At 38.0% G+C, this 25,544-nt stretch overlaps 1 protein-coding gene across 4 annotated transcripts in view; it reads left to right on the top strand.

Moving 5' to 3' along the window:
* COMMD1 (copper metabolism domain containing 1) overlaps positions 1 to 25,544 on the top strand; it is a 250,628-nt gene that overhangs the window by 94,393 nt on the left and 130,691 nt on the right. For all 4 annotated transcript variants that reach the window (XM_001382114.4, XM_007476778.3, XM_056813949.1 and 1 more), the window contains one exon: positions 12,083 to 12,364. In XM_001382114.4, coding sequence (XP_001382151.2) covers positions 12,083 to 12,364 — 282 coding nt within the window. The remainder of the gene's footprint in view (positions 1 to 12,082; positions 12,365 to 25,544) is intronic.

Genomic DNA, 25,544 nt, shown 5'->3' with positions numbered 1-25,544 from the left:
TTACCACTCTTCTGGTTCCAAGGCAGAAGGTAAGGGTTTTAAAAAATAAGTAAATATAAAGGGAATAAATAATAATAATCACAAAAGAGCTAACTATAGAGTCTTTGGGGCAGAAAGGCTCTAACATTTGTAGAAAGTTAATATTAATCTATTCTGCTTTTTGGCATCCCAAGATAATCTTTGGCTTTTATTTCATTATTTTATTTTAAAAACAAATTTCCACATAAGTTTTCCAAAGTCACATATTCCATATTGTCTCTCTCTGTTCTTCCCTCCCTCCTCCAAGAGCTGACTAATAATTCAATCTGGATTATACATGTATTCTCATGCAAAACATATTTCCATATTTTGCATTTTTATAAGCAAATAATCTTATAGAAATAAAGCATATACCCAAATAAACAAGTGATAAATCATATGTTTTCACCTTCATTTCTACTCCAATAATTCTTTCTTTCTTTGGATTTTAAAGGAGAAAAAGGGTTGTTTTTAAGATAAAGCTACAAACTTGCTTCTTCCCCCTTTCTGAAGCAGAGTAGAGACAAGTTTTTTTTGTTTGTTTTTTTGTAAACAAGCCTCTTGGTAGTGAAATAACTAAATAACCATAGATAGAACTAGGTGGAGAAAAGTGGACTTAAGGGCTCTGCTATCATTCTAAATGTTGATTGACTTCTAGCATCTAGAAGACCTGCCTCTTGTCCTGACTGAGGTCAGAGTCCTCCAATCAAAGAAGTGTGGGAAAAGGATGTCAGGAAGAGCATAAATTGGAGTAGGGGGAGGAAATAGTGCTTTTTGTTCTTGGAATCCTGGTCTGAGGAAGCCTGCAGTCTGGCTCTAGCCAGGTCTGGCTGTGGGCTGTGGCTGAGAGTGACTGATGCCTTTTCTTTCTCTGGGCTGCTTTTTATTATTTAACAAATAATTATAAATGAAGATACAGTCTCCAGAGAATCTTAATCATAACACTGTTGGAAGGAAGTTGGAGACTGGGGGAAAACTTTATGTCAAAGACAGTCCTTGAATTGTGTCTTAGAGAAAGGGAGTAATTCTTTATACTGGAAATTAAGAAGTCTATTCTAGGAAATGTAGATGGTCAGTGCAAAAGCATTGATTTTAAGGAGATGAAGTGTCATGTGTGTGAGGAAAAGTGAGAAGGACAGTTTGATTGGTCCACAAAATATGGGTAAATAGTGTCCAATGAGGCCAGAAAAATAGATTGGGATCCTAACTACACAATTGATCTGAACTGAAGGGCAGATTGGAGAGTGAAAGACTTTAGGCAGAGGGATTATTAAGAGAGCATAGCAATAATCCAGGCATTGGTAATGGGTATCTAAAGTAAGGTAGCAGCTGTGTTAGTAAAGAGACTAATCAGATGCAAGCAATGTTTTGGATGTTTGGCAGGATTTGGTAGCTGATTGGATAGTCTGTAGAGGGAGGGAGTGATAGGTAGAGTGAGTAGAGCTCCTAAGGAGCCGAGAATAGCACTGAGATAATGAACCTAGTAGACTAGAAGAATGGTGGTGTTTTCATTAGAAATAGGGAAGGCTGGAGGAGGAGAGGGTTTGAGAGAAAAGATAATGACGTCTGCTTTGGATCTGTTGAGTCTGAGATTTCTCCATTATGTCTAATTTGAAATGTGTGCTAGGCAATTGGTAGAACATGACTGAAACTCAGGAGAGACTGGGGCTAGGTGATATGAAGATCTCAGTCATCAACATAAGGATGATAATTAAACCCCTGAGAGCTAATGAGATCAGTCAGCACAAAAGAGAGAATATAAACAGAAAAGGGGATATCAGGGGCAGTTACACATATTTCAGAATATCTATGTTCTCTCCAGTGGTGCAGACTGAAACCCATTCACTCAATCTGTCAATTTTTATCTGTCTCCATGGAGAATCTTCTCTCTAGGCTGTTTCCTTAAAGTGATATCACTTGAATTTTTTTTATCATTTATTCTTTGCTCTCATTAACTATCTAGTACATCTTTTCTAATCAGATATTTTCTGAATGCCATCTTTTTGCTTTTTCTTAATAAACAAGTCATCGTTGAGAATGTGATGCAGACAGCTAATGACTCACTGTATGTCCCTTCATTATCCTCCTGGTTTTTTCCAACTTTGATTTTTCAGAGACTGGTTGCTTCATGATTTGTAGCCTTATAGCACAACTGAAAGCATATCAGTGCGGAGGAATGGCATAATCCTGTGACAGGAAGGCTCAAGGCCAAAATAAGCTCGGCTAGAACATCATGGTGGAGACAACAATAAGAGCTTTTAGCTCTGTTAGAAGGGCAGGAGGTGAAACAAGGAAGGACTGGGACAATTGTGGTCTCTGAGATGTCTTCCAGCTCTAGATTTACGATTCTTGTTGCTTTGGGGTAGATGGCATGGTCTTGCTGTATCTTAGGTGGTGGTTGTTCTCCTCCACCCTTATCTTCCTCTTTCCTCTTCCTCCTGCTGCTCCTTCTTCCTTCTCTTCCTCCTTCCTGCCTGCTTTAGATTTCTACCTTGATGTTCTACTAGTGTCTCTAGGATTCTATACCCTATACTCCAGTCAGACTGGATTCCTATCTTTTTTTTTAAGCCCTTACCTTCTGTCTTGGAACCAATACTGTGTATTGGCTCCAAGGCAGAAGAGTGGTAAGGACTAGACAATGGGTGTCAAGTGACTTGCCCAGGGTCACACAGCTAGGAAGTGTCTGAATTCAGATTTGAACCCAGGACCTCCCATCTCTGGGCCTGGCTCTCAATCCACAGAACCACCCAGCTGTCCCCTGGATTCCTATCTTTTGCTACCTCCACACCTTTGCTTGCTGTGTTCCTTCTCCCTGAGATATTTTTCCTGATCCTTGCCTAGGCCTTTAAGGAACAACCCTAAAGATGGATGGGCATGGTACAAAGGGGTTGGCAAGCCCTGATACCTCAGTCCAGAGGCACTAGTCCTCCTTTGGTGTGATCTTTCCTCACCTGAGGCACCAGTAGTGGTAGCATGAGCAAATGGTCCTACTCCAATAAAACCCTCTCAGCAAGTAGGCTAATGTAGATTCAAGTTAGCTGATGGGCCTCAGGCCTGTTGGTGAGCTAGGAGAATGTCTACCCCAAGTATGTGAAGACTAGTCAGACTTTGAAGATGCAAGGTCATCCATTGCATCCCAGGCCATCGATATTTTGTAATGCGGCCTCAGTTTCCTTATCTGTAAAATGGAGTTAATAATAGCATCTCCCTTACAGGGTTGTTGTGAAGATCAAATGAGATACTTGTAAAGTGCACAGCACAGTGCCTGGCCCATAATAAATGCTCTAGAAATGTTATCTGTCATTGTTTTTATGTCCCAAACAGAACTCAGTATTTATCTCCAGTAGCCATCTCCCTGCTAACCTTCCCTGTTGCTGTACAGAAGACCACCAGCTCTCCAGGCATCTAGGTTCATGACTTCAGGCCCATGCTTGGCTCCTCTGTCTGCATCACTTACTTGTGTGTGTGTGTGTGTGTGTGTGTGGAGACGTGCAGGATGTCCTGGGAAGTCTGGAGCCTCTGGTGTGACGGCTTGCTGAGCCCTTTCCAGGGCCGCTTTCCAGACGCCTTTGGTGTCTGCCTGCCCCCGGGGCTCCAAGAAGCTGCCATGAGACACCGACACAGAGACAGCCCTAGGGCAGGCCCTCATCATGTCTTAGCTGAACTGACACCGCAGCCTTCTCCTGGTCCTCTTGCCTCAAGTTTCTCAGTTGTCAGGATGCTTTCTTTTCCCGAGCCATAGGCCTTGCCATTTTCTCTCCAGTGCCTCCCTGTTGCTCTAGGACCAAACAAGTCCTTTGGCACTTAAATCTCTTCACCATCGGACTCCTCCCTGCCTTTCTGTCCTGTTATATTTTATTCCTTTGCTCTCCCTCTACCATCCAGACTTGCTGTTCCTCACACTGGCTTTCAGTCTCTGTCCTCCTTGCTCTTGCACTGCTCATGTCTAGAGTGCTCTCCCTCCTTACTTTAGACTCTTAGACTATCTAGCCTTCTTAAGAACTGTTCAAGTACCACCTTCTCCAAGAGGCCTTCCTATTCTTCTCAGCTGCTGCTACCATCATCCCCCCTAAGGTTTACCTTCCATCTACTCTCTCTCTGTCTTGTTTGTTCAGATTTGGAAGGGTTGTCTCCCCGAGTAGAGTGTAAGCTCCTTGAGGTTCCAGACTATTTTTGCTTTTCCTTTGTAGTCCCATTACTTAACCTGTCACATTATGAGTTTAAAGAATGCTTATTCATTGAATGATATCATCCCTCTAAGAAGCCTCATCTGACTTTTTATATTTCCCAGAGGACTTAGCAAAGTGAGTTGGATAATTCTTGTTGAATGCATGGGGAAATTCATTCATGTTTTAGGGAGGTATTGTTAGCCAATTTTTGCAGCATTCTAATATGTCATAATCTCTTCTTATAACATCTTTTGTTTATCTCCCAGTTAATCCAATTGAAAATTCAATCATAGCTGAGAGTAATTCCTCTCTCACATTTTTGTGTATGATATAAAGATTAATAGATTTTAAAATATCTTTGACCCTCTTCTTTTTAATTAGAGTGCTTCATATTTCTGAATAATTTTCCTTTACTTTAAAAAAATGTAAGTTATATCCAATTAAATCTCCCTCCCCAAAAATGCTGTTGTATTTAGGAGCATGGAAATCTGAGGACTAGGCTGGAAGAAAGGTAATTGTCATGTGAATTTAGGCTAAGTTCTCAAGAAAGGATTATAGCTTAATGCTCCATCTATTCATTCATTTATTTTTTTTTTTATTCCTGGAATTGAGATCACTGTTAAGGGGATCTTATGTTTTAGCTTTTGGAAAAAATAAATATGACAGTTCATAAATTATCTATGGAAAGATTGGTGAGAAAAGAGAGAGATTTCTCCCAAGTTGCAATTATCAGGGAATTGGGGGTGGGGCAAAGGCACAGAGGAGGAGGAGGGAAGTTTTGTATGCAGTGGTCTAGGGCCTGTTTTTCTTTTTGACAGAAACCTGCTCATTTCTCTTCAGTTGGGAGCTAGAAGGAAGACAGAGGATTTGGGTCATGTCTGATTTCTAGTTTATCTCTGCCTAGAGACAAACAGAACACAGCAGGAAGGAGTATTTGGCCAGACTGGCTTTCTGATGTTGAGAAATGAAGTGAATTTGAAGAGTAAGAATTGTTGAGAAAACTGAAGGAAGACAATTCTCATGTTCACTTCTAGATTTCTTCCAGTCTGCAAACATTTTTATCTGTGTGTAAAATGTATCATCAGCTTTTTTCTACCTTATGTCAGTCTTTTATTATTGTGGGTAAATTTGTCTTTTCATTTTTCATTCAAATTCTTCCCTGCTTCTAACCTATTTTTTTCTTTCCCTAATTTATTTCAGGCTCTAGGCCAGTGGTGGTGAACCTTTTAAAACCTTTTAGAGACCACATGCTGTGCCCCAACCCAACCCTGCTGCCGCCCCCCCCCCCAATGCAGTGCTTCCCTCGCCCCTTCACTCCAGACTGGGGAGGCCGAAAGGGAGGGATGTGACCTGAGTGTTCTGCTCAGAGGAGGAAATAAGTTCAGAGGGGTGGGGAGGCGAAGTGGAGAGCGGGGTGGAACAGCTCTGCCAGAGCATTCTGTCTTTCTAGTAGCTAACTCTAACAGGGACAACGTTGTGCACACAAAGAGGTCTCTGCGTGCTATCTTTGACATATGTGCCATAAGTTCACCATTATGGCTCTAGGCCTTTTTCAATTTTTGTTTCATGGATCCCTTTGGAAACCTATTGGAGCCTGTGGAGGCCATAGAATAATATCTTTTAAATGCACAAAACAAAATACAAAGGATTACAGAGAAAACCAGTTTATGTAGAAATGCAGTTATAAAAATATTTCTTTAAAATGTTACAGACCTCCTGTATCCCAAAGAGTTAAAAAAAATGGGGAAAGGACTTATTTATACAAAAATATTAATAGCTACTCTTTTTGTGGTAGCAAAGAATTGGAAACTAAAGGGATGTCCCTCAAATGGGGAATGGCTAAACAAATTGTGGTATATGTTAGTGATGGAATACAATTGTGCTACAAGGAATGATAAACAGGATGATTTTGGAAAGAGCTGGAAAGACTTACATGAACTGATGCAGAGTGAAATAAGCAGAACCAGGAAAACATTATACACAGTAACTGAAATGTTGTAAAATGGACAATCAAATGTGATAGGCTTTGCTACTTACTAATAGCAGTACAATAGAGGACAATTCTGAGAGACTTAATGAAAAAGAACACTATCTACCTCCAGAGAAAGAACTGTTAGAATAGAAATGAAGATGAAAATATATTACTATTTGTTTATCTAGGTATATGTTTTGGGTTTTTGGTTTCTTAAGATTAGTCACTTACAAAAATGAATAATATGGAAATATGTTTTGCATGATAATACATGTATAATCCAGATTGAATTGCTTATCAGCTCCAGGAGGGAGGAAGATAAGAGAGGGAGACAATGTGGATCATATAACTTTGGAAAATTTACATGTAAATTTGTTGTTAAAATAAAAAATCCATATTAAAAAAGTTACAGACCCCAGGGTAAGAACTTTTACTATAGGCATATCTGATGTGTCATCCCACATCACCTCAACTTTATAGAATCCCCATCTTCCTTCAAAACTCATCTTAGATGAAGCTCACACAAAGTCTTTTCTGCTTTCTCTAGTTCTTATTCCTCTCATCTTGTATTTACTTATTCTTATATTTTCTATATTTCTTCAATAAAAAAATGAGTCCTTTTAATGAGTTTGTTTTTGTATTTGTGTCCCCTTTAGTGTCTTACACTAATATTTAAATAATATTTGTTGAATTTCTGGTCATTTTTATACATTTGGATGAATTTATATCCCATATTAATGATGGAAACTAACCCAAACTAATGGTAAATGTGACTTGAAGTGTATCACAGTATTTTGTTGTTCATTTCTGGGATCTGACAAAAAAATTCACTTTCATCATTATTTGAGAAGACCATATAGACAGGCTTTTGACATATCACAGTATGTAGCAGAGCAAGTTGCTAATGGAAATAGTAAATAGGACATGAATATTTATTATTTCTCCATATGCAAAGATAACTATATTCAGTGCCATAGCAGAAATTTTAAATCCCTTGGTAACTACAAAATAAAACACTTCCTTTTAGCCTTCCTATGGTAATAGCATAGTGACTATTTGAGTTATAGGGAAAGGAAAGGGAAAGATCTTTGCATTTTTTTCTGTGTAGACCATAGCAACATGGGCAATTACTCCTCAACAAGATTGATAACTGATCTTCAGTGAATGGGTAGAATTATAGAGTCTTAGTACTGGAAAGAATCCTGCTAGTCATTTTATCCAATCCTTTTATTTTACAAATGAAGAAAAAGACATAGAATAAATGACTTGCTAAAGGTCATAATAGGAGAAATGGGATTAGAACATAGATCTCCTTACTTCTTGTTGACTACTCTTTCTACTATACTACACCAACTCCTTTTATCTCAGAGGACAAATTAAGGGTTTTTGTGATATTTCACAAAACTGCTAAACTACCTCCTGTAAGGGACAATTCTCTAAGTTTTAATAATTTTCATTGATGGTTTAGCTGCTCAAAATAAGACTCATAATATTCCAGGGCCAAGCATATTTTTGTTGCTTATTTTGGAAGTTTGCTTATAGTAGAAGTAAATGCTTGTTAAACTTATTGATTACCTATATTACTCAGGAGAGAATCAGTAATGGGTTTAGAGAAGTGTTAAACTCATTGAGAGAATTGCATGGCTTGTAATAGGGATAAAAGGAGTCCATTCAAGATTGTGGATTAGAGCACTGACAGTTTCTTAGAGAAGCCAAAATAAAGGAGAAAAATGAATGAAAAGCATTGGAGCTAAGCAAAGAAGTCTCTCTAGGATTTAGCAAATGTAGTCAAGGACTAACGGCCTATCACTTTTATGAAACCTACCTTTTTTGAACAAACCAGTTGAAGGATGGCCTTCAAGCCTGTGCCTTTCCTCTCCACTCCCAAGAGAACCAAACCTATCTTGTCCTTGGGTATCTTAGCAATAACCACTTTTCTTCTCTCATCATTCCCCCAGAGACAAAAGACCAAAACATGAGCATATAAAACCAAGGGATAAATTGTATCTTTTGCAGCCTAAATACCATAAATATTTCTTATTGAATTAGCAGAACCTTGAATTAATAATAGCTAACATTTACAAAGCATTTACTATGTGACAGATTGTGCTAAGTGCTTTACAATTATAAGTTCATTTGATCCTTTTAACAACTCTGGGAGGTAGATATTATTAGTTTCATTTTACAGGTGAGGAAACTAAGGAAGAGTAAGTGACTTGCCTAGAATTACACAGATACTATGTATTGGTTCTAAGACAGAAGAGTGGTAAGGGCTAGGCAATAAGGGTTAAGTGACTTGCCCAGGATCACACAGCTAGGAAGGGTCTGAAGCCAGACTTGAATCCAGGATCTCTCATCTCTAGGCTTGGCTCTTAATCCATTGAGCCACCCATCTGCCCCAAAAGTAATTTTTATCACCCTTAAATACCCGAAAAGTCCATTCTGATTCCTCAGTGTGGCATGGAGGTGATCCTGGGTTCTCAAAGGCTATGCCAGTAGAAGATATAAAAAAGACTTTGAGAATATTACCAGCAATAGATTAACTCTGTATTTCTAGGACCATCTCAGCTAAGTATAGAGAGGTTCATCACTAGTAGGCTACCCAATGATTGATACATTTGGGGATTGTACAACTCCTGAAACAACCCATGATATTATTGCCAGTCATCTGTGCAACCTTCTTGTCACTGGAGACTGATTCTTATTTCATCTTATCAAGATACATATTCCTCAGCAGAGGCAGAGTATGCATTAAGCCATATGGGAGATACATCAATCCATCAACTCATTGGTTCCCCTGACCATCCCTGCTACAGAATGCTTGTTGATTTCCCCTTATTAGATTCAACCCATTGTTTTAGACTGTAGAAGCCTGTTTACTAAGTCCAAAATCCATAGTGTTAACTCTCTCACTTTGTTTTGTATCACTGGTAAGTTTGATAAGAAAATAATTTTATATAATTGATAATTGATAAAAATCTTAAATAGCTCAAAAGCAAGGACAGATTCTTAGAGTACTTCACTCAGGACCTTCCAGCTTAATTTTAAACCATTAATGAGGACTCTTTGGGTCTGGCTGTGTGGCCACTTCTATTTCCAATGAACTAATCAAGTCTGCATCTCTTTATTTGGAAACAACTGGCTAGTGAAGTTTATAGGGTATTGGGCTTAGAATCAGGAAGACCTCAATTTGAATCTTGCCTCAAACACATATTATGACTCTGGGCAAGTCATTTAAAACTGTACTCATCCTCTTCATCTGTAAAATGGGGATAATAATAGCACCTGCTGTACAAGGTTATTGTGAGGATCAGATGAAATAAATCTTTGCAGCTTCACTTACCTTAAGGTACTATATAAGTACTATTTATTATTCTAAGAGATTTTGTCAAATGCTTTGATAAAAATCTAGGAAAACACCTGACAGAGAAATCATGGATTTGAGATACAAAATAAAGTATTTTTTCAGACATTGCCCACATGGGATTTTGTTCTGACTTACTATGTATATTTGTTACAAGGGTTTGGCTTTTATTTTTTATTTTTCAGTGGGGTGGAGAAGAGGGAGAGGTGGGCTAGGAATAAAGTATTATTAAAAATGGTAAAGGAAAGAACAAAAAAAGGGATCTTTGGATCATTTATTAAAAATCCACAGAAGAGAACAGAAGGGAGAAAAAATCACAAATAGGACTACTCTGCAAGCTACATATTAACTTCTCATGTATTTGTTTTTCAATAAAGCAATCCATATATATTTACAGTTTCATGTGTAATTTTTCTTTTCTGTTCTGTTAAGAATGTTGCAATGCTAATTTTAGTTGTCATTAAGTTTAGGTTACAAAAATTATTTTAAAAATACAATCTAACTATTCCATTTAAAACAACTACAGATAAAATAAAATACCCAGGAGTATACTTGCTTTAAAAAACCCAGGAACTATAGGAACATAATCATAAGATATTTTTTATGCAGTCAGATCTAAGTAATTAGAGAAATATTGATTGTTCAAAGATGGGCAGAGCCAATATAATTAAAATGACAATCCTGCTTAAAACAATCTATTTATTCAATGCTATCTCAATTCAATTACCAAAAAATTATTTTATGGAGCAGGAAAAATAATAATTCATTTGGAAGAACAAAAGATCAAGAATATCAAAAAGAATGAAAAAATATAAAAGGAGATTTAGCAGAATTAGATTTTAAATTGTGTTATAAAGGAGTAATTATCAAAATTATCTGGTACTGGTTAAGAAATAGAAAGGTAGATCAGTGGAACAGGATACACATACAATAAACTGTAGTAAAAGATTATAGTAGACTTGTATTTGACAAAAGCATAGAATTAGGTTTGGGGGATAAGAAATCACTATTCACCAGGATAAGATAAAAAGATGGCTACATGATCTAGACATAAAAGGAGATATCATAAGTAAATTATAAGAACAGGGAACACATTACCTATTAGATTTATGGTTAGGAGAGGAAGAGATGGAGAGCATTGTGAAATGTAAAATAGATAATTTTGAGCACAGTAAATTGAAAAGTTTTTGGACAAACAAATTTTGCCAAGATTAGAAAGAAAGCAGAAAACTGGGAAAACATTTGTTAGATAGCCTCTTGAATAGAGATCTCATATCTAAATTATATAGAGAATTTTGTCAAATTTATAAAAATAATAACCATCCCCAATTTGATAAATGGGCAAGAAATATAAACAGATAATTTTCAGATGAAATCAAAGCCAAATAGGTACATGAAGAAATGCTCTAAATTACTACTGATTAGAGAAATGCAAGCAAAAGCAATTCTGAGGTATCATCTCATACTCATCAGACTGGCTAAAATGACAAAAGGGCAAAATGATAAATATTGGAGGGGATGTGGAAAATGTAGTCACTAATACACTGTTGGTGGAGCTGTGAACCGACACAACCATTTTGAAGAGCAATTTGAAATTACACCGAAGGAGGCAAAAAACTGTATTCACCCTTAAACCCAGGAATACCATTGCTGGTTCCATTTCCCAAAAAGATCAGGGAAAAAGGAGAAGAACCTATATGTTCCAAAATATTTATAGCAGCTGTTTTTGTGGTGGCAAAGAACTGGAAATTGAGGGGATGCCCACCAGTTGGGGAATGGCTAAATAACTGGTAAATGATTGTGACCACTACTGCACCACAAGAAATGATGAACAGGCTAAAGTTAGGAAAATCTTGAGAAGAACTACACAGTATAATGAACAGTGAAATAAGTATAACCAAGAAAACCTTTAATACTTGAAGAACAAATTGTGACTGTTACCTCCAGAGAGTGAACTGGAAGGTGGAAACAGGAAAAAATATAATCTGCATGAATATGCCTGATTCCTGGATAAGGCAACTGGGGGTGGGTGGGGTGGGGTGAGGTTTGTGAGGGGAGGGGAGAGGACTATTATGGGTAAATTGTATTATTTAAAAAAATAAAGAAACACAAGCTCTTTAAGCCATGGAAATAAATCTATATAATAAAAGAAAAATTTTAATCTTAATTAAATTTTATTTGTAACATTTTCTAAACTACCAATTTAATAAAGCTGCTCCCAAAATGGAAATTTTTGTTTGGCATGACCTGCTTTCATTGAATTCTTTGGGGCTGTAAGATCACTCCTTTTTAAAAATGTTTTTAGCTGTTCTTGTAATTCTGAAGTTTTGCCAGGAATCAGCATTTTACTTGCTGGCAAACAAAGGCAAGCAATTTGATTTTTCAAGAGTCCTAGTTTCTTCAGATGTAAATTAGGATTAAAAATTCCTTCACTACTCTCCGTATGGGATTGTATTGAGAAAAATAATTTAGTCCCAAGTACATGTGAATGTTATTGTTATGATTATTCTCTAATTTATCAAAGAAGTAATACTTCATTTTTTTCCCTTTTTGCTCTAGTCTATTGCATATGCAGACATGGATTTCAACCAATTAGAGGCATTCCTGACTGCTCAAACCAAAAAACAAGGTGGAATTACAGCTGATCAAGCAGTAGTCATTTCCAAATTCTGGAAAAACCACAAGACAAAAATCAAGGAGAGTCTAATCAATCAAAGTCGATGGGAGAACAGTCTGAAAGCCATGAATTGGAGAGTAGATTTGAAATCTCAGTCAAAACACTTTGAGCAAATCAATGTTCCTGTTGCTATTGTGGAATTAGAACTGGGGAAAAATGGACAGGTAAATTAAATTTTAATATTTCATTTGAGAAACTGTGGATAAATTATTTCACTATTATTTATGCTAGAATACTATGTAGTAATTAAGTTAATTTTGTGTAATAGTTGTCTTTGGAACCATCTGCCTTCCATGAATATGCAGAAATGATATTAAAAACTACTATTTCCTGTTGTGCTTATGTGAGTCAGTTTCCTGAGAACTTGGATGTTGCCATATTATGAGAGGAGTCTGTACTCTAGACTGAGGGTCATGGTTTCTGGCTAAAATGAACAGTGTGCCCAAGTTTTGCCTGAAAGATGCAAAAGAATAGCTCTAAATACATTTTAGGTAGCTCTCAGAATCCTTGACAATAAATCAGAGTCTCAAAAGCTGTGATTGGAATACAAAATAAAGACTACAAATTGTGATTTAGAGGATCTCCCTCTTCACTCTCTTATTCATTCATTTCCACAGTCAAGCCAATCTGAAGAAACAACATCAAATCTCCTAGTTTTGAAGTCTCCAAATCTGGATTCTTTGCTTCAAATCACAGTTTTTGATTCAATCATGTCTACTTTCAATCATGTTTACTGAAAAAGACATATTTTTCTTCTTTCTAATAACCAGTGTTCTTTCAGGGTACCTTTTGATCTCTAGCCCAATACTTTATAAAGTCATTTGGTTTTGTGCTACAGCTGAATTGCCAGATCTGGACTTTATTAACTTCTGTTATGTATTTGTCTGTATGAAGAGAGAACTTATAATTAGATCTAAAAAGCCAAGGTTATTGAATAATCTAATCAAGTTTTTTTACAATATGAAATTATTCAGATAAATAATCAAATATGTACTCCCAATACCTCATGATGTGAATTTTATCCTTTTGCCCCCCATTAAGACAGTATCTTTAATTAGATTTTCTCTTGAGCTTCCTTTGTACACTCCTTCCTTTAAACCTTTCATGAACATTCTATAATCATATTGCAATATTTGCCATTCTGTTGTGGTGTTAGCTTTATTTTTTTAATACTGTATTTTATTGTAAAAATTCTGTTTTAACAGAGGTATAGTGGATCAAGAGCTTGGCTTAGAGTTTAAAACACTTGATGGATTCAAGTCCTGCCTCTAAAGACCTAGGCTATGTGACCCTGGGTAGGTCACTTGACCTTTCAATATCACAGAAACTTTCTAAGACTCTTAAGTTGAACAGTAAGTCCTGATCTATATAAGTATAAGGTTTCCTTTTTGGCCATTCATGGATCATAGATCCAGTCCTCAACTCATCTTCCTCCTGCAAATTCTTTTCCAAAAAAGTGTTCTGTGGACATTTTTATTCACTTGTTATAGGACAAAACTTGTTATTCAATAATGAATTGTTAATTTTTACTTAATTCATTTGATCCATATATATATTTATATATACAAGACAATCATGTAAAATTGATGTCAGTATTTTATTGATTTAAAAGTATGAACTGGAAAACTTAAGAGATTGTTTGATATACCAAAATTCAGTATTTTCGCTACTCACTAGGATGAATAGTAATAGAGGTCTCAACATAATGCAATTTAGCTTTTTCCTTAAATTTCAAATACATCTGCAGGTTTTACCAACCCCTCTTAACTTTGTGCTTTTGAGAGTTAGGGGTCTTCCCTTCCCTTCCCTTCCCTTCCCTTCCCTTCCCTTCCCTTCCCTTCCCTTCCCTTCCCTTCCCTTCCCTTCCCTTCCCTTCCCTTCCCTTCCCTTCCCTTCCCTTCCCTTCCCTTCCCTTCCCTTCCCTTCCCTTCCCTTCCCTTCCCTTCCCTTCCCTTCCCTTCCCTTCCCTTCCCTTCCCTTCCCTTCCCTTCCTTTTTTCTTTTCTTTTCTTTTCTCTTCTATTCCTTTCTTTTCTCTCTCTCTTTTTTTTAAAGGTAGTAGAGTTTTGTATAGGATTTAGGGTATAAGGACTTAAGTATGCCTCTTTACCCTGCTCAAATCCCTTGAGGCATCTGCCAAAGTAAAGCCTACCTGCTGTCTGGCTGTTTAAATATCAACAGGCCTCCAGTTCCCCAGGCTTTCCCCAACAGCTTTGACCTGTACTCCAGGTCCAGATTTCTCACTCCCTTTCTCCAATGCCTGGTCTTGCTTGACCCCCATAGGAACCCTCTAACAACTCATTGATCTTTATCAATTTTGGTGGCCATTCTATCTGGAATCCCAGAAGACCTGATGTCTTTCTATCTTCCCCAGCTTCCCCTTCTTATTGTCAATATTTCCCTTCCATAAAGCTGTCATGCTTTACTTTTTTGTTTTTCTAGTCTCATGTTTAATTCAACAAACATTTCTTGAGTGCCCACTATATGCCAGGCCCTGAGGATGCAGAGGGTGAGTAGGAGAAATAAAAAAAATAAAATTAAAAAATTAAAAAACAATAACAAAACCTTTCCTTTTCTTAAAGAGATTACTTATCTCCTTAATATCCCAAAATAACCCAAAATAATATCCCCCCCCAAGGGATATTTTGGTGCTTAATTTTACTCTCAGTGAAATATCAGTGTCAACTTTCATTTTCCATTTTTGAATGTCAAAAATTTCTTGTCATCTTATTTATCTTTTTTATTTTACTAAGTTTTACAGTTATATAAATTTAGAATTCATTGAACAACTAGGTCCAAAGAGTAGTCACCAGTTGTCTAATAATAGCTTGGAGAAAAATATCTAATAGAGTACTTCAAGGCTCTGTCCTTGGCTCTGTCCTACACAACATTTTTATCAAGGACCAATGGAAGATGTAGATGGTATGCTTGACAAGTTTATAGATAGCATAGAGCTGAGAAGGTTAACTAAGATGCTGTATGTAAATCAATTTGCATTTATTAAAGCCTACTCTGTTCTAACCCTGTCTAATTAGAGAAACAACATGTGCCCAGCTATGTACAAACAGGATGAGGTGGGAGTAAGCCAGAGGAGGGCACTGTGAAGAGGAATGGCCCTGGAAGGTTAAGGGGGATGGACAAGACTACTTGTAGAAGGTGAGATTTTAGTTGAGACTCGAAGGAAGTCAGGAAAGTGAAGAGGCAGAGATGAGAAGGGAAAACGTTCCAGGCATGAGGGTCAGCCAGTTAAAATGCCTGGTCAGGAGATGGAGTGCCCTCTTGGAGGAGTGGTGAGACCAGCATCAGTGAACCAAAGAGTATGTGGGGTGTGCAGGGAATCGGAAGACTAGAAAGGTGAGGGGCCAGGTTATGAAGCAGAGGAGAAGATATTTGATGCTGGACGCAATAGGGAGCCACTAGAGTTGATTGAGTTAGGCGTGGATGACATGGTCTGACCTGTACTTTAGGAAGAGCACTTTGATAGCTGAGCAGAGATGGATTTCAGGAGATAGACTGATGCCAGGCAGAATCACCAGCAGGCTATTTCAGTAGTCTAGGCACTAAGGAAGAAGGGCCTGTACCAGTGTGGTGGTAGTGTTCAAGGAGAGAAGAAGGTATATTTATTTGAGAGATGCTTTGAAGGAAAAATTCATTTCCCTTCAACTTGCTCTCCTTGGACTAGATTCCACCATAACCCCAGGAAACCTCCTCATCCTGTGAGAGTGCATCAGCTGTGTCACTCCCACTCAACTACCCTTCCTCAGTTCCCCCAGCACCCTTTGCCTCTCTGATGAGGAGGGCTGGGGGGGCGGGGGGGGGGGGAGCAAAGAAGTCCTCCCAAAGCTTCCATTTAAAGTAGGCTCCAAGGCCAGTCATCTCTTCATTTTCCACCAGCCTGTACCCCTTGGACTGTACTTTACTATGCCCTGTGCTTGGTCTTTTCTCCCATTCTTCCCCAGCTCCTTCTCATTCCCTTTCAGCTTCTTTTTGTATGTGGTCTTTAGTTAGATTGAGGGGAAGGGACCATCCTGGAGGGCAGGGCTGTCTTTCCCCACTGCCCTCTCCGCCCATATTTGTGTCTTCAGCACAGTTCTTGGAACATAAGTAGGCATCTAATAAGCCTTTATTTGCGAACTGCTTTTTCTCTCCCCTAGCCTTATTAGTTTTCTCCTTAGAAGCATCAGCTGTTGATTCTGGTTGAGACTTAGTAGCTGCTTCTATGTTTTAGTGTAGTGGTGCCAAACTCAGATAGAAACTGGGACCACCGAATCCGACATCAGGATCCCTGCAGGGTCATATAGTACTTAGAAAACCACATACTATATTAATGATTTTTTTTGTTTTATTGTGTTTATATTTACTTTGTTAAGTATTTTCCAGTTATATTTTAATTTGGTTTGGGCTGCACCTGACTGTGTTGTGGCTTGCTATGTGTATTTGACATACAGTTGAGGAGATGTAGAATACAGAGATTGGACCAGGTACCATATGCCCCAATCAGGTGACTTCCTCCATTCCCTGAGTAGGGGACCTGCCCCAGCCATATGCAGCTCAAGCAATTTCCTTGGGTCCCAAACCTCCCTAACTTCTCAGTGACCCAGGTGATTCTTATCCACTTGGATGGAGGGAGTTTCAACACTGGAAAACTCTCTACACCAGTGAAATCACAGATTTAGAAGAAAACAAAAACTCTAAGATTCCAATGTGGGCTTAGGGGTGATCCCTACTCCCACGTGATTTCTATTTGGTGCTTGCATTCAAACTAGCAAAATACTCCATAAGCAAACTAGATGTCAGGAAATAACACAACTTATTCTCTTTGGAAAGTGCTCCACTGTTCTAGAATCATGGGAGTATTCAGAAGAAGCTTTGTGGATATTATCAATTATAGCATCATAGATTGAAGGCTGAAGAGAAACAGGGGGGATCTTATTCAAACCCCTGATTTTACATCTAGTAAGTGAGGCTTAGCGACGATGACTTTGCTGGCCTGTCTTGCCCTCCTGCCTCACTGTTGCCTCTTGGAATACATATCTCCTTTCTAGGCTTACTTGTGTGCTAACTTCTACCCAAAGCCTCTTTGGGATCTCTCTGTCATCATATCAGCTCCAATGGACTTACTTATCATCATCTCTATGCAGATGACTCTCAGAGACATATTTCCAGCCCTGGGTTCTCTCCTGACTTCTAGTCCCAAGTCATTGCCTATTGAACATTTTGAATTGTATGTCCTGTATGTAACTCATAAAGCCCAAAAGAGAACTCATAATCCTTCCCCTAAAACCTACCCTTTTCCTGAACTTGGCTGTTTTCGTAAGAGTGCCACCACATTTTTCCATTTTCCCAGGTTCTTGACTTTGGCGTCATCCTCAGTTCTTTATGGATGCTGCCCTCCAACATCCCCCAGTCTGCCCCATCTCTTCCCTCAAATGGCTGTCACTCAGATTCAGGCTCTTCACACATCTCTCTTGGACCACTGTGGTGGCTTCCTAATTGGTGTCTTTGTCTTAAGTCTCTCCCCTTTCCAAACTATTCTCAGGATAGTGACTTCCCTGAAGCACAAGTCTGACTATGTCATTTCTGTACTCAGTAAATTCAATTGACTCCCTATCACTTCTAGGATCAAATAGGAACTCCTCTGTTTGGTACCTAAATCTCCATACCACCTGACTGGAGTCTGTTTTCCCAGGCTTTACTATGTGTTACTCCCCTTCCTCCACTCTGCATTCCAGCCAAACTGGCCCTGCTTTCCTTGCACATGACACTCCATCTCTTGTCTTTATGCCCTTGTACCTGTTAAACCTCATGCTTGGAATGCATGACCTTCTTATCTGTTTCTTATAATCCCCAGTTCCTTCAAAACTGAACTCAGATACCATATTCTCTTTCTTTCCTGAAATCTTTCCTGATCCCCTCAGCTGATGGTACCTTTTCCCAAATTGCCTGGTATTTATTTTGCTCATGTTCACGTTTGTATGGTTGTCTCCCTGAATAGAATGTAAGTATTTCACAAGCAAGGACCATTTATGTTTGTCTTTGTATCCCCAATGCCCAGAAAATAGTAACTACTTAATGATTTTTGATTGATCTCCATGGTCTCCCACAACGAGACCATTCTAGAATTCTAGGAAAACTCTTCTTCCATATTTCCCTGGAGATTAAGAGGACAGGTGGAGAGTAAGGAAGAAAGAATAAATTGAGGAAATTTAATGAATTAATTATGATTTTTAATATTATTCCCTAATAAACACAATAATGATAAAGCATACAACAAAAGTGAGCAAAAGGTTGGTCTTAGAAATGCTTGAGCCCAATTCAATTCAACAAAAATTAATTATCTACTACTGGTTTCTAAACCTTTCTTGTTGCTCCCCTTCTTCTTTTCATAAAACCTCCTGTACCTTTCCATAAAGAGTTCACGAATAATTTTTTTAACTCCTATTTCAAATCTAATTTAAAATTCATCATAACTTTATAATATATATTAAAAATATAATAACATAAAATAGCATAGCATGTATAGTTACTGACAAAAATTCTTCACAATGTTCATACTTATACAAATAATGTATGATGAGTGAGCTTGTTTAGTCACGAAGTTTCTCATAACATGATTTCACTGATGATATTGTAATTGTAGCTTATAATTCTTTTTCAACCACTAACTGAGTGAAAAAAAATTTTAAAAACACCTATTGTAGAAAACCACATTTCACATGAATAATAATAATAGCAATAACTAGCAATAACATAACACTTTAAGGTTTGCAAAATGTTTTACAAATATTATTTCACTTTATCCTCACAACAATCCTAGGAAGTCTTATCTTGACCCTTTTGTTCTTCCTTCCACCTCTCTCCCTTAAGTGGGAAAAGAAGTAAAGCCTTTGTAACAAATATTACAAGCAAAACAGATTCCCACATCCTTTTGAAAATATATTTTATTTTGTTTCTTGAAGCTCTTACTCATTCAGGTGCATGCTTCATCATTGTTCTTCTAGAGTCATGGTTGATTATTGGATTGATCAGCATAGTACTAACTATTTCATTAATGTATTAATTTTATCTCTTTGGATAGACTATGAACTTAAAGAGCTTGATAGCCACCAAATCTACAAGTTTCCAAAGGAAATTTTGTTATCAAATGCATTTGCCTTATCTTTATTATTTTCACTATGATAAATGTCAATCTTTTCTTTTTTATTAATCTCCCTTTGAAGAAACTGTACTTAAAAAAATCAGCATGCTTCCCAACTGTATAGATGTATAGATATACCTTATCTTCTACTCCACATTGTTACATTATTTCATAGATAGCTTTCCCCTTAATGGACTGGTTTTTAAATAAAACTTCTTATTCTTATAACAACTTGAAAAACTGGTATAGTTATTCACTCATACCAGTAATTGTTTACAAAATATACAATGTGCTCAGGTTGCAGAAGGGACATTTTTAAATAAAACTTGTAGGCCTATATTTCATTTTGTTTGACTGAAATCAGTGAGTGTAGTCAGATAAAATTCTCCCATATTGCATAATTTTTGTTTAAATGATGTGTATAGTCATTTCATTAAAAAATCTATCATTTAAGTTCAAGATTTCTCTTGATTACTCTCCATAGGCTTACAAAAATAACAACTGTTCCTATTATCTATTTCAACATCATTTGATAATCAGATGATCATTACATTTTTTTTAGTTCAAAATGTTCTTCTTCCCTTCTTCCTCTCCCCCCTTGAGAAGGCAAACAATTTGATATCAATTATAAATGTGAGGTCATAAAAAACATTTCCATATTAGCCTTTGAACATCTTTATTTAGCTAGGATAGGTTTTCTTTTCTTCTCTTTAAAAAAATTTTAATAACAAATTTCCACATGAGTTTCCTGAAGTTATATAATCCAAATTGTCTTCCTCTTTTCTTCCCTCCCAGAGATGGCAAGATATTCAATCTGGGTTATATATATATATATATATATATATATATATATATATATATATATATATATTATCACACAAAACATGTCTAGGATACAATTTCTAATTAGATTTTCTTGAATGTCCCAGTAGTCATACTTACAGTTCTGAATAGATCTTGTGAAAGGAAGGTTGTTGGGTTTCCCATGGCTGCCATCAGCAGGATCTGCCATATGGCCAAGCCCACTTGCTTTCTTCCTATTTAATAATTCTAGGTCTTCATGATTTTATCTACATAGGCATTACCTCTAAGATGGTTTTCTTTATGTGTATTAGGGAGCTGCTTAGGATCAGTGGTGTACATCGCAACTTATCCAGGTTTTCTTATCATGTATGACTCTTGTCTGTGGCTTGCCATAATTTTCCTTCCTTCCTCCCTCCAGGTTAGGAGTATAACAGTGTAAGGATAATTTAGGGTTGTGACCTAATCTAAGTTTGATTTTTAGTTGCCAGGGGATATCCCAAATAAAATACCCAAGTCAGTTTGGAAATCTATGGTGGTTTAATCAGCATAGAGGGAAGAGATCAAGGAAAAGAGAGAGGGAAATGGTATAGGATTTCACCTGCTTGGCCTGTGCCAAGAGGAGTTCAAAACTCCGCCACAAGGTTTCTGAAGAAGATTAGAGGCTTCTAAGTGGATAGTGTTTGGAAGGTAAAGGAGGAAAAATCATCCTCAACTCTGAGAGAGCTCAGAGAAGACGCCTCACCTGAACTAGGTTACTAGGCTTCCTCCAGTATGGTATCAAAGGAAACTCGACGCTAAACGGGACAATAGCTGCCACCATGCCAAGATGCCAAGACTCTCAGGAAGCTGCCGCCAGCCACCTCTCCACCACAAAAGAGCCTGGAGAGAGGAAGTGACATGAAATATATAGACAGTTTTACATCACTTTCCTGCGTCTCACGTATACCAATGGTAGCTTAAGCTTGAATTAGGACAGCCCAGGGATCTGTCAGCTGTTTCTGATTTGTCATATGCTAACACATGCCTATCATAGGCCATCCTCCTTGATACTTAATCCTTAAATATGGGTGTAGACATTCCTGATTTTTGTTAGATTAAGTAGGGTGGAGTAATCTAAAGTTCCCAGCAGCCAATCTTTGACCTAATCCTATTATTGATTGCCACAGGCTATTAGGTTTGCTCCATTTTAGACCTGGGTGGGTTCCCTTTCCTTAGGCAGCCTAGTAGCTCCTTGGGGATCACCATATTGGTGATGAACTTGGATGCCTAATTTCGACTCTTGCAACTTAGAACTCCTGAGTTATTGTGAGTCATTACCCTTACTTTCCCTGGTAGCATAGGTAATTACAACAAACCTGTCTGGCTCATAATTTTCTATAATAGAGTTAATCAGTGTGCTAGGGGGCCTTCTCAAAGTCTTTTAGTATTTTCTAGGTTCTGATGCATTACTTTGACCATATGTTATACTTTTTTTTCTGAACCTGATTGGTGCATTCCCTTTTCCAATCATATTTTCTAAGTGACTTTTTTATGCTATTTTTTTTGCATGTAAGCCATCATTGTTAATATAATTCAGCCTTCTTTCTGCCCTCATGCTTCTTTTCACTGCCATTTGGTTTACCCTGCAATTATGATTCTTCAGAAATTGTGATATCCTATGATTTGCAGTCATATAATATGCATCACTGAAAAACTAGTGGTTTAAAAAAATTTGACTTGTGCATGTTTGCACACACACACGTGTGTGTGTGTGTGTGTATGTGTGTGTATCTGTGTGTGTTTATATCTTTCTATCTCAGGGAAAAGTTTTAGATTAATGAAAGCACTGTGCACTTCTCCAAATGTAACCCAGCCTGCTGTCTTCTTTTTCAATTTTACATACAATTCATTTTCTCTCTGCTTTCTTTGTCAGATATATAATACACACTATGCAAGAGGAGTCTTCCTGACTTCAGAGTGCTATTATATGTACTTCAATATATATGTACATATATATATGTGGACTATATCTTATATAAATAAATATATAATCTATATCTATTCTACATACATGTGTATATATAAACATGAAACTTATATGTGTATGTGTATATATTCCTGGGCAGTGAGTATCCTATATGTGTTTGTTTCTTCCTATATGTGCTGTTAGGTAAATGTCTTTTTTTAATTTTTATTTTTTTAAACCCTCACCTTCCATCTTGGAGTCAATACTGTGTACTGGCTCCAAGGCAGAAGAGTGGTAAGGGCTAGGCAGTGGGGGTCAAGTGACTTGCCCAGGGTCACACAGCTGGGAAGTGTCTGAGGCCAGATTTGAACCCAGGACCTCCCATCTCTAGGCCTGACTCTCAATCCACTGAGCCACCCTGCTGCCCCCTAGATCATTGTCTTTTGAATGACTGCAAATCTCATTGACATTGGTTCTTTTGTAGGACTCTGGGGCTTGGAGCCGATGGACATAATATTATCCCTAAACCAGAAAATCTAGTAGACTTCCCCATCTGTAGTGAATCTCTGTGGCGTCTGCATTTTGTGGTGCATGTCTTCCATAGATAAGCCCCTTTTGCTAAACATACAGCCCCCTACTGTGTGCCTTTCTTGATACTGATCATGGGAGGGTCCACATGGCCACGTCTTCCAGCTATCTCAGCCCTTCCTGGGAGGCACTTTGTTGGAAGAAAGCCACTAGGGCTGTGCTCTGCTCTAAGCCAAAGGCTGTTTAGTGAACAGAAATAGTGTGTGTATGGGGGAGCATCTGCCTTTAAACCGTGCAGAGGATCGATGGGCACGCCTGCCTCTTCCCTCATGGTGGGCTTGTGCTCCAGGACCATGTACCCATTCTGAGTGCAGATGCCTCTGGTGTTATCTTTAAAATGAACCACAGCCATGTAGGGCCCGGCTTCCTCACTCCCTCTTTGATGTGTGCTCTCCTAACTGATAAAAGAGAATAATAATACTGAACACATGTCAGAGTTCTTTGGGCTGTGGTAGCCATAATTCACTATCTCCTTTGGTTTAATTTGGAAAACCGGAAAAGAAAATCTTTACATTTGACAGATAATGCAAATACTTCTCTCTTTAATAATTTCATTTCTAATAGGACAGAGATGATTTTGAGGTCAATAAGTCTTATATTTATTTTCTATAGAGATACCTAGGTGGCACAGTGAATTGAGCCCTAGGCCTGCAGTCAGGAAGGTCTGAGTTCAAATTCAATTTTAGACACATACTAGCCATGTAACCTTGGACAGGACACTTAACCTCTATCTCAGTTTCCTCAACTGTAAAATGGAGATAATAATAGCACCTTCCTCATAGGGAGTTGTTTTGAGGATCAAATGAGATAATATTTGTAAAGTGCTAAGCACAGTGTCTGGCACATAGTCCATGCTTAATAAATGTTTGTTTGTTTTTTCCTTCCTTCCTAAAAGTTTTTTTTTTATGCTATTAAATATTTTGATTGTGCAAACAAGACTATGCTATCAGGGAACTCCTAGCGTCCCAGCTGAGTAACCTGCCAACATGGAGCCCAGAATGTTAGAATTCTTTGTGATTTCCTCCTTTCAGCCGGGTCTGTTCTTTTGCCCTGGCTGTTGGCTCCCTTCTCATGGACAGATGGGGGCGGTGAGAAGGAGCCAGGAATCATGTCTTGTCAAGAGCTTGGCAGGGCCTTTGGGTTGTAAGATCCCTACGCTAGTCTGGCACCCGGGGTGACCGGGTGCTTTGCCCAGAGATGTTGAAGCTGCCTGCCGGGTCTTGGCTTCTAGCTCTGCTGGCCAGATGACTGCGGGCTTCTTTCCATGAAGAAGCATGGCAGAGGCAAAGGAGCTCCGCCCAAGTCGGCGTCTTACTTCTTTTGTTTGGCATTTTCAGCATCTCAAAGAAATTAGGGCATAGAAGTGGTCATTTCAAAATTAGGACTTGACAGGTTTCGGATTTTGTGTGTTCTTCCTCAGACCATGCTGTGTGGAGCCCGTTAGAAGAAGCTCATCAGTGTCATCCAGCGGGCAGGAAACCGTGATAACAGGGGACTCTCCTAAGTGTTATACCAAACGAATCCCATTGCTTTTAGATTGGTAGGTCATGGGATGCCTTATTACTATTATGTTTGCACTGCAGCAAACCGTTTGGTGTAATCTGGTGGCATCCCAAGATTTTAGGTAGCTGCTGGAATATTGCATAATAGGTCAATCTGGAGACTTCCCGGAGGAAAGGGCCTTGTGCTTTACCCCAGGGCTCTGTGACCCTCTCTTGGTCAGCATCTTATCAGTGACTTAGACCTGGAAAATATGCTTACCAAACTTCTGGATAACACAAAGATAATAATGAATAGTCAGTACATTTAGAATACACAATCAGGATTCAGAAAGCTCTCAACAGGATGGAAGGATCAGATGCTACTGAGATGATATTTAAGAGGAATTCCTGGAAAGGAATGTACTTACTTTCAAAAATTTAGTTGTACAATTCTTTGATAAAGTTAAAACTAACTTAATAGGGAGAATATGTGAAAGTTACCTACCTGTTGACTGTAAATTTGTTATGAGTCATTTATACAATGCCACTAATTATATCTAGAATTTATATCACCCTTTACTACTTACCACATTCTTTCCCGGTGACAACATTGAGAATTTGGTATTATAATTATTCCCTCTTTTATGAAGATTCTAAGACCCAGAGGCATTGAGTGACTTCCCAAAGTTAGCACAGCTAATGAATGACAGAGCCGGAGAACCCAAGGCCAGATCTCCCAGCTCCGGCTACTCTGCACTTTCTACTCTTCCCATGCACTCTCTTAAAAACAAACAAAAAACAGCACCTACATCACCTTGTATACATGTGTCTGCATATATGGTGTATGTATGTGTATTTATAAATGTGCACATGCTTGTGCGGGCTGTGTGTTAATTCTCACAACATTTCAAACTTTTCCATCTCTTTTAAGAATTGCAATATGCTTTTGTTTCAAGGATAGCCCTGGTCTCTAGTGAGATATAGAAGTCGTATTCCTTTTTAAATAGCTATTTAAATTTAGGTTCAGCTCTGTTTGCTGGTAAGCCAGATTGGTAATGGCATGTAGAAATGGGCCTCTCTTATTTTCTCCATCTCTTTCCTTTCCTCCTCTTGTTTAGAACTTTGCTAGTTCTGGAGGGAACATGTCCTAGGATCGAAAAGTACTTCAGTTGTGAGTTGGTTTTAGTGCTGAGCAGAAACGAGTGAGGTTAGGAGGTAATACTAAGAATTGCAATAGCTCCCTGATTTCCTGTATTCAGAGATTCACTGAACTTTTTTCTGGAGGATAATATGCCCTCTATTAGGCAAAAATTTTGTTTTGGCTAAAACTGAGAATTAGAAAATTTGTTTAGCCAAAATAACTTTTACCATGAAGTCACATAAAAACCA

This window comes from Monodelphis domestica, chromosome 1 (genome assembly GCF_027887165.1).
Source record: "Monodelphis domestica isolate mMonDom1 chromosome 1, mMonDom1.pri, whole genome shotgun sequence".
NCBI lineage: Eukaryota > Metazoa > Chordata > Mammalia > Didelphimorphia > Didelphidae > Monodelphis > Monodelphis domestica.
Note: the sequence above shows the minus strand (reverse complement) of the source record. Positions and strands in the feature narration are given on the sequence as shown.